The sequence below is a fragment of the Microtus oregoni genome, unplaced genomic scaffold (assembly GCF_018167655.1).
Source record: "Microtus oregoni isolate MIOR12 unplaced genomic scaffold, Mior012 000037F_ref0000500, whole genome shotgun sequence".
NCBI lineage: Eukaryota > Metazoa > Chordata > Mammalia > Rodentia > Cricetidae > Microtus > Microtus oregoni.
The window spans coordinates 2216994-2227500 of record NW_024543096.1 but is presented as its reverse complement, the minus strand read 5'-3'; the positions used below and the strand labels follow the sequence as shown (position 1 = coordinate 2227500).

General features: G+C 37.5%; 1 protein-coding gene across 4 annotated transcripts in view; it reads left to right on the top strand.

Moving 5' to 3' along the window:
* Gtdc1 (glycosyltransferase like domain containing 1) overlaps positions 1-10163 on the top strand; it is a 355136-nt gene extending 344973 nt beyond the window's left edge. For all 4 annotated transcript variants that reach the window (XM_041631624.1, XM_041631626.1, XM_041631623.1 and 1 more), the window contains 3 exons: positions 3457-3527; positions 4229-4320; positions 9057-10163. In XM_041631624.1, coding sequence (XP_041487558.1) covers positions 3457-3527; positions 4229-4320; positions 9057-9140 — 247 coding nt within the window. In that variant the 3' untranslated portion in view covers positions 9141-10163. The remainder of the gene's footprint in view (positions 1-3456; positions 3528-4228; positions 4321-9056) is intronic.
* Positions 10164-10507: the final 344 nt, after the last annotated feature.

Here is a 10507-nt window from a genome sequence, read left to right as displayed (position 1 = left end):
TTAAGAAGTTTGGTCAGCCGGGCGTTGGTGGCGCACGCCTTTAATCCCAGCACTCGGGAGGCAGAGGCAGGTGGATCTCTGTGAGTTCGAGACCAGCCTGGTCTACAGAGCTAGTTCCAGGACAGGCTCCAAAGCCACAGAGAAACCCTGTCTCGAAAAACCAAAAAATAAAAAAAGAAGTTTGGTCAGTCAAACTACTAAAGATAGCTTCTAAATGGGCTTTATTAAAATATATCCAACGACTTTTCATAAAGAGACGATGCTCACTAAGTTTCCTTAGAAAGATACTCATTGGATACACAGGAGTTATCCAGGAATATGCAAATAAATTGGGTACAGGAAGTGGAAATACAGTGTGGCTAATTTTCTTTCTTCGCCACTGAAGCAAAGACAGGCTTTGAAACGGACCAGGTACAGGGCCCTCCCTAGGCCTGGGCAGATGGACCTCTACCACTCGGCTTCATGCTGGCTCATTTACTTGGTGTTTTGCAATCCTTAATGTGCACAGCTGGCAGCTGAACGCAGGTTTGATACTAACAGTTTAGACATCTTTAGATGGAGCAGATGGAAAATTTTACACAAATAAAGTAGGAGAAAGTGTGCAATTAGGTTTTTATCTGCAGTTACATGACGCATCCTCTGTTTTAGTTTAGAAGATCACCTTAGTGGGTGGTCATGATCTCCCCTATATCCAGACCCTACCTTCTTGACACCACATTTGATGTTGGCTAAATTCCCAAGTCCCAAACTTTTGTTTTTGTTGAGTGTGAATGAAATAGGGAATGCAGCAGTCAGCAAAGAAAAAGGCATACCATCAGAGAGACTGTAACAGTCCAGTACATTATGGATGCATTCCTTGCTAGTTAAGTCACTATGGTAAAATCCTTGGCAGGATTTTTTTCAATAGTTTATTCATGATGTTCATTATTATGAGTTGTAAAGAGTATGAGAATTTCATTTTTAAAATGTCTTATGGAATGTATCACTTTCTTAGATCTTGTAGACATGCTGTGGAAACCATAACATAAAATATGAGTTACTTACAATAACTAATTTTAATCCCATCTGCTAAGTATGACAACATTAGCATTTCCACTTAATTAAAGCACCCTTAAAGCAGCGATGTTTTAATCACTCCGTTTTATTTACTCTCCTCCGGTGTCACTTATAATTGTAACTTTTTATTTTTTAATAATGAGGGATTTTTTTTCTCCTTGCATCAGACAAAAAAAAGTGCTGTCGATAATTAGCAGTCTTCTGTTATTAGTAGACTCAGGTGTCACAACTGTGTCTCATCCTCATTACAGTAAAAAATTTCACCTATCAGATTCATTATTGCTAGATAATGCGACTGAGAGCCTTTGCAGGCCCTCCAGAAAAGTAATTCAGCCAAGCAAAATTATCAGCTAATTATATTTAGAATCAAAAGCCCAACAACTATTTGCAGATAAATTGTATGAATTGAAGTGAATAGATCTGAATATTAAGATTCATAGATTTAGCTGATGATTTGTTAATTGGAATAAAAAGGTCATTTACTAGTCATTTTAACAATAGATCAATTGGAACCCTATTTATTATTTAACTGGTAGTGCATAAGGATCGAAATAATGAATAATTGTATTATCATGAGTGTTTTTCAGAATAGGAAAATATGAAGAACTTATGAGGATGCTGTGTGATTTATTTTTAAATATTATAGACTTGTTTGTGTATTTTAAAATGTAATCCCAAGCTAAATATTAACACTAATATTTTAACAAGTCCAAAACTAGCTGAAAGAGATTGTTCTGCTTTAATGAATTAGAACTTCGACTATGGATTAGATGACTATTTGCAAAAAACAAAAAAAACTAAAATCTAGGTGGTAGGTTTTTTTAATTTTTTTTCTGTTACATCAAATAATGCTGTTCCCATCTTATTGTATGGTGTGTTAATTGGTAGAGACATTTTGAACATAGGGTATTATATACTCATACAACGACTTGAAACGTAAGTCAGCCTGTAATGATTTTCTTTTAGTGTACAGAATAATTCAAATTCATTATTAAAAAGCAGATAATATGCACTTTCTGAAATGCCTGTGATTTCTCTCTTAACTTATGTAATTATAAGAGAATGCTCATACGTATTTGCTTTTCCGTTGGCGCAGCATTTTAAAACCGAGTGACTTCAGACACCATGCATATTTCCCTTTGGTTCGTGAAGTACATTACAGGCTGATATGCTCAAAAGTTTTCTTAATGATTTGTACTGCAGCACAGTGTAGTTTATAGCTGTGCTTATAAGACATGCACGTGCAGAAAAGGGTTAGAGTGCTCGTCTTCTCAAACTGATCGTTGCATTTTTCCTGTGCTTTATAAAAACATAGCATTTTTCCAGAATCGGAGCTCCAAGTCAATACTTTCCCTTTATCCTAATTTCAGTTTAACATAATAAAAATAGGGAAAACATCCCCCACTTCAAAACAGTTTAAATTGCATGTACTCTGTCACTGTAAATAAACAAGGTAAACATTGACATGACTTCAGATCATTCTTGGACCGAAAAAAATCTGCAGTTCAAAATAAATTCTGCCTTTGGTCAACATTTTGGATGCAATTCAAAGTTTCTCATAAAATAAACATATTTTAAAGAGTGTTTTGAATTTCACTGCATAATTTCTAGCCAACAGAAATGACAGTGGTATCTTCAAGGTTTAAGATATGTCAGATCAATAGCCATTGTGCAAACCTAGCAAGATTACAAGGGGCTATACCTTCCCTCTGCTTAGCCCCCTACCACTGCCACAGGGAGAAAAGCTCCTGTAGATGCTCCCTGGGGAAACTCACACTGCAGAACTTTGTGTTTGTTTAATAGTGAAAGTATTCTTTCCTGATAAAATAGAAAGTAAGCCGAATTTTTTGTGAGAAAAGCAAAATTAAAATAATCTGAACGAGAGTTTTTCCACAAAGGGAGAGTTTTACGTCTGCATAATAACAAATTGTTTCAAAGCCTGAGCTTGAAATGAAAATGCCCCATCACAACAGATTGTAAATTTTTTTCCTGTGCTTTTAAAACTGCCTCGATCATTTCTACGGCTTCCCTGCTACAGTATTTGCTATTTTATTTAAACATTTTTTGAAAAATGAACATTCTGAGGCTTTGCAGCATTATTAGGAAAAGCTGCCCATACTTTCCCATGCTGTTGAATGTGTTTATCTGCTGATTATAAAATGTGTTAAACAGTATTTTAGAAACAACAAAAATGCAGCGCTGCGCTGTGATTAATTCAGTGAACAAAGCATATGCTGCCGGTTCTGTCCCATGGAAGTCGGGCATGATCAATAAAATCTTGCAAAGAGCAACTCTGGCGTTTAGGGATATACTGCCGACCATGGTTTTTGTCCCACGTAGCTCCCCTCTGACTGACGCTGTGCCTGCTCTACTCTTGTCCCCTCTCTGACGTCTCTGCAGGTTGGAAGCTGTGTACTGTGGCTGCTACCCACTTTGTCCCAAAGACTTGGTTTATCCTGAAATATTTCCAGGTAGCTACTTTCATGTGCTTTTTCTTTGTTGTGATTTAATACAGGATCCATGCTAAACTAAAAGTTTGAAAATAAACTTGAGTAGGAGCAATTGTTTATTTGGCAAGTCAACATGTTAGTGTTAAGGAAAAATTTATGTGTTTTAATACATTAGAGTAAGCTTATATTTACCATCTGTTCTTTTAAGATAACAAAAAAAGCAAGTTTTCAAATAGCATTCTTCATTGTTAGCATACACATCTCATAATGACGGATTTTTATAAGCAGGTCAGTACTGCTGCAATTGCTAACAGATTTTTTTTTAATGATACACACAGAGAAAATTCAAGGATTGAAAGTCATACCAAATTCTTTAAACAATTGACTAGTTAATAATATGCAACTGTTGGACAGAGTGCATCCAGCTATCGTACTGGTTCTCTGAAAAATTCTCATCACTAAATACATCACATATGCATTGTGCTACATTAGAATAATGTATTTTAATCACCCAGAGGAGATGTCTAAACAGCACAACTACACAGTCTTATTTAGCATTAAACATCCTTGTGAGCTGAGGTAACCTTATAAAATCATGCTTAAATAATGTAAAACATGAGGCGGCACAGAGCAATATGCATTTTTAATTAGTAAAGTGACTAATATCGAGTGTGTGCTTTGAGGTTTTTGTTTCATTAAAAATGTATCTGTTTTTCCTGCAGCTGAGTATCTGTATTCCACACCTGAACAGCTTTCAAAGAGGCTCCAGAGTTTCTGCAAGAGACCAGATATTATAAGAAAACATCTTTATAAGGTAGCTATTGAGAAGAAATTTACGTGATAGAAATGCCAAATTTAAATACAAAGAAATTTTTTTTTAAAAAAAGCATCTAATTAACATACTAATGTTTAAAGGAAACATGCTAGGGAGGGTATTGGTTGTTACACTAACAAGGATTAATTAAACTGGATGCCAGTTGTATTAACCTAGGTCTTAGGAAATACGTGCACTTCATGCACAGTACATGGTTTCTTTTTAATTTATTGTTTTCTAAGATGACTGTCCTGTACATTTAGCCCCAAGAGGCTTATAAAAATGAACCTGGATTAATGTAACTCATTAGTTAAAAAGGAAGTAAAGGGAAGATTCCACAATTATACTAATAAGGATAAGCCTTTCTTCCCATCATAATGAAATCCTAAGTGCTCAGAAATGTAAGGGAATGACATTAGTGAAGTTTGCTGCTGATTGAACTACACACATAAAGACAGACAGCTTTCAAAAGTTTTATTCCCCCACCCCGCAGTCTATTCAAAATGGGCATACAAAATTCTTAGTATGTTTAGAGTCAGATCCAGCCGTGTCAGCTCAAAATGTCAAGGCAAATGGTTTCTATGAATAGCTTCACCCATACTCACCTCCTCTTCCCTTACCTGAATCAAGCATCCTAAATTATAGAAATAGCACAAAAGGCCCCTACTGAAAATGTAAGTAGCTAAAGTGGGATCTGCTCTCTGGGCTCCAGAAGTGGCTCTAGGCCATGAGTAACTCACTTCCTTATGTCCTTTGACTATAGTGTCTTCATTTTATTAAGGTTAGCAAAGTTTACAATCTAGCACTTTTATAGTACAGAATCTTTTCATTTTCTATGTTAATATATAGCCTTCAGCATGAAATACACTCCTCTGCCTTTTTTTATTCAAGGCCTAAAATACATATTTACATGTTGATACTTGAAAAACATGACTTTATTTCTCCAGGAAACAGTTAAACCTCAACAAAAAAAGGAAGAGAACCAAAAATGCAATTTAACACCCAATTTCAAGCTCATTATCTTTCATTGTCTATTAACTTGGCAATGGTTCAGAAGGTAGCTCATAATGGTTTAAAATGCTGACTGAACAGTTCCAGGCTTCAGTGTCACTGCCTGAGCCGAGAACTGTTGTATCATGCATGTGAAGCCTCGCAAAGAGTGGGCCTCCAAGGCTCACTCCAGCATTCACTCAGTCCAAAGCCCAGTAGTGCTCTCGTTCACATCCACCACGCATGTGATAGGCAGGCAGAGCATGCAGACTACGAAGTTAAGGAAATACAAATTTTGGTACAAGTGGATTCTTGCTATATTTGTGATGTAAACCTATTTCTTTGTTTTCACAGGTAAAATATCAACTCTTTGTTATATTTGGGAATTTGGATGAAGTGTTTATAAATCTGTTTTACCATCAAAATTTTTTTTGTTTTAATGTTGGTTCAGGTCAAGTTCTCCTAGCCCTATTACACTCCATCTGAGTCTTCAACTCTTTCACAAGGCCTGCAACAGTTGTCTGTAGTTAGAAAAAAGCAGATTTCTAGCTGACCTTTCTCAATAGAATTACTACCCTTCTGAGATATAATGTTTATTTGACAAATAATGGAAAAATTCTAAAAGAATGTTAGCTTGTTGTATGATGTTAATATACAAAATTCTTCACATACTTAAAAATGGCTCATAACTAAACTGCTACATTTTAACTCTCCCAGATAACTTTAGTTTTTACATGATAAACCTTGCAACTCAATGTTTTATAAATTAGTAATCTATAAGAATTTACATGTATGTTTTAAGTACTTTTGCAATGAATTTTTTGTTTTAAATCTATGATATGCCTTAATATATGTCCTCATTGGAAAATGTTAGTGATATTGTATCTAAAAATTATTCTCAAAATTTAAAGGAAGTTATCTAAAATTACAAGAAACCAAGAGCAGTAAGACAAATGGCCCATCATGAGGCGCTGGATTAAAAATGCTAGGAATGGACTCGAGTCTGCTTTGTTATACTGAAACAGGTCAAACTGGTAAGAATGGATGTGTCCAAAAGGTACGAAAAGCATAAGCTACAGTCATGTCTCCAGCTCTGTCTTGCTCCTGTCCCAGTCTCAGGTGGTATCTGCTCTCCTGAGCAGATAATGGAGACGTGCTTCCCTCCAGGACAGCTCTGCTTACTTGTGCAATGGAAAAGGACCTTCGAGTGTTTGGAAAAAGAGCGCAAAGCCTTTTTTTTTTTAATGCTCTTTTTTTTTCTTCTTCCTTTTTTCTTTTATTATTTTACTTCTTCTGTTGGACAGTTGTGTTTGCTTTTATAAAGCATATACTCCTAAGTCTGAGAGGACAGAATGTCATTGGATTCCTTCATTTGTTCCTTTTACATTTTACGCCTTTTCTTGTTGTTGCTAAAGGTTCATGTTCAACATCATTCCAACATTGTGCCATCTAGAGTTTCTCCTAACGTACACTTTTTCATGTGGACTCAGACTTAGAAACTTAATGACTGGGATAAGGCTTTTAAACTTGACTTTCTTCTTATAGGAAACATTGCACATTTAGTATGACTAAGAGATTGGGGGCTGTAACTTGCAGCAGGATTTGAAGCAGAGGCAGAACTGATTCTGTCTTGTTGTTCTTTTGTTGCTTAAAATGACGTTCTGCATTAGAAGTCTATGACTGCTTCATCTGAATGATTTCAGGCCTGTGACGTTTAAATATCCATCCCCTTCCCCCATGTGTATGTGTGCATGTGAAGGTGCCTCACGCTCACACACATACACACTTAAAGATCATTGGGAAAATCTAATACATGTAAAAAGTAAATGCTTCTTAATAATCTTAAAATCTAAACCTTTTTTATCACTTTAAAAAATCTAAAATCTACTTCTTAAAAAATTTACATGCATGAATTACATAAAGGTTTTGACTATAACTTTTTTTCTAACATTAACCTGTATCTTGCTCCAGGTAGAAAATTACACTAACCGTGTACTTCTGTGGGGGAAAAAAAAGTTTGATTTCTCTCGCAGGAAGAGCTCTTCTGGACCCATCAGCCTACTGGACATGAGGTTCCAGTTCCAATGCAATGCCAGTTGCACTGACCGTTTACACGGACAGTAGCACTTTTCTAGAGGCCAGGCTGGATGGAAGTCGCACTTTTGGCCTTGATTTTAGTCCGTTACTCGCTGAAAGACTCTAACAGTTGTGTGAGACTGGCACATTGTGCTTCACCATAACTTTTTATCCTTTTCTTTTTAAGTGCTTTGGAAAAAAAGAGATGGTCCCTTATTATCAGTACTGAAAATAGAACAAGAATATGGCCAGTGTGCAGGGTAGACAGCACCCGTGCTCACAGCAGAGACCTCTTTTCTATCCTGTTCTTCATTTGCTTTGACTTACAAACTGGGCAATGGCATATGAGTGTGTGTAGTATGTGTGTGCTGTGTCTGCGTAAATACAAGTGTGTGTGTATATCTGTGTGTCTGTGTATGTATGTATCTGTGTATACATGTGTCAGTCTGTGTGTATCTCTGTGTTTGTATATCTTTGTGTGTGCTTGCACTTGGGAAAAGGAGGAAAGTGTCCTTGTGCTTTGGGGGAGTCACCTGTAGTTTCCCAAGGTTTTCGGAAATAACTGTTGATTTTTACTCTGTCCTTTTTAAATTGTTCAGCAGTTGAGAGCTACAAAATCTATTATTTGGAGGAAAGAATTTTCAGATTTTTGTCTAAAACTCATTCCAAGCAATGATTGTGCTTACAAAGCAGACTTGATGCCCAGAAAAGCCATTTGCAGTGGTCTTAATTATGTCAAACTACATTCATCCAAACCACAACCAAGCCTTTTCTAAGTCCCTTTAAGAGACTGTCACTCTGGAGTCCCCTTTAACTTAGAGCATGGAGTCTAGATATGGATAAGGTGGATCTCACCAGCATTAACACTACTCTAAAATCTTACTTTTTCCTGAGAAAATGAAAAGATTTATAGTGCTCTGTCAAGAGCTTATAAAATCTCTAAGCAACACCTGCAAAATATTATGCAGGTTCTCAGTCTTTCTCTCCTTCTTCTGTCTCCCATATACCTTCCTCCTCTCCTCCCCTCCCATCTTCTCCTCTCCTCCTTTTTTCTTCCCTTACCATGATTTTATATGGTTTGTCTCTGCTTTGGCCCGTTTAACTTGGTTGAGATTTTGTCATTCTCCTTAGGTAAATTCTTGGCCTGTGGGTTACTCCTCTGCAGATCTAGAAGGGGTTTTTTTTCCCCCCCAACCATAATAGCATTTTTCCCCGAGGAAGTGCTATAATGAAATAATGAATAAAACCCATTTGGCAATATAAAGCACCTTATAAATTCCATGTACTAGTGAGGGCATTTATCTTGTGCCCTTGCTCCTTAAGGGTAAAACTCACATGGCAAAGCTGTTTCTTGAGAGTTCCATATACCCTCTGTGTGTGAAAGTTCAAAGACAGATGGTCACAGTCTATGAGCCATCATTCGTGGCGTAAACCAAGGGATGTGTGCAGCAGTCTCTCCGTGTGCAAACTGCTCCCTCTCCCAGCTGAAGTCAGTGCTGTCTTAAACCAGCCAGAAGCCAGGCTGTCCTGGAGTCATCCATGGAGCTTGGTGGCTTGGGAGTTGTAGCTGGAGAGATGAGGCAAGTTTGCAGTGTGAGTTTTCAGGCGTCTCTCATTTCAGGGCCTGCGCTTCTTCACTGCTTTCTAATCTCTCCTCCCCCTTGTTGCAGGGTGAAGTGGCTCCATTTTCTTGGGCAGCCCTACATGGCAAATTCAGGTCTCTGCTCACAACAGAACCCAGGGAAGATTTGTGACAGATGGGGCTAAGTCACAAACTTGCAGCCTAAGGCAGAATCTGAAGAACTTTCCAGAGTGTGCCCATATTTACCTGATCAGAGAGAAAAGAAAATCTGCAGAGGAAGCCGAGCCTGGCTGCTTGTCATAGCTGACACAGAGCCATCTGCCACAAACCTGTGGCGGCTTCAGATCTCCAATCCCTGCCACCACCCCAACTCAAATTAAATACAGATTCCTAGAGACGTTATGATGGTTACACATGTCCTCGGCATCACATGTAGGAGACTGTTCAAAAAAAATATGTGGCCTGTTGTATAACCGCACTCATGTATCCCATATGTGGTGCCACATTGAATTTCCGGTTGAATCCGTTTTTATCCTTTGTACTGGATGACATGGTGCCTGAATTCTTTCTCTCTGCCGGCACGATGGCAGCCAAGCTGCAGCTTCAAACACTCACACTTGGCTGAGTTTCTACCTGGGTTGCCAGGTTATCATCGGAGCCTTCTTGTGTCCTCAAAGGGCCACAGGGCCTAGAAAGAGGATCAGAATGCTCCTGAACTAATTGGGCAGCCATCTCAAAGCTGCTGTAGGCAAAGGGCTGCTTTAGCACTTTTCTTTTAGCAAATTAATGACTCTCTGGCACAGGAGTTTTTAAGTGAAGGTATTAATAAGGGGTCTGGCAGGTATTCCCATGATTCTCAGAGTTTCATTTGCATTTAATTAATCTTAAAGAAACTTGCAAGATAAACAGCTGTAATGCGGACAAACATGGCAGATACCGTGAGTGAAGGCCTCTCATCCATAAAATGAACACGAGATACTTGTTCTACATTTTCTTCTTATGGGTAAAAATAGAGAAATCAAAATGCTTCTGACAAAGCCATAATTTGGTACAAATATTCTTCAAAAATATTTGCATCCAACTACAAATACATTCTGTGATAAGTCACTTATGATTCTTGTAGTCAAGCTGCTCTGTTTGTTGGTGTAAAGATATTTTAAATGGCTGGATTGTAAAATAAATTTTTAATAAACTACCCGCTGTAATTTTAATTAGCATATTCATTTGCGTTTAAGTGTGTGCACCTATCTGTTTCTTACTGAATGCTGCCTTGTGTCAGAGAAGACAGAATACAATTGTCTGTTGTAAGGATGAACAAGGATCTGAGCTGCAAATGTTTGTTACATATTATGACATTTCCAAGACTTTCTTTGCATTCTGGAAAGCAGGAGGTAAACATTTGTAGTCATTAAGGTAAAGTCTGTTGATAAACCATCTTCTGTTTACTGCCAGGTAAATTGTAACTTCCTTGCCTATTGAAATGGAAAACTTCTATGTAATGCAGAGTGAGGAAAAGCCAGAGAGGTGACTAGACTAGGG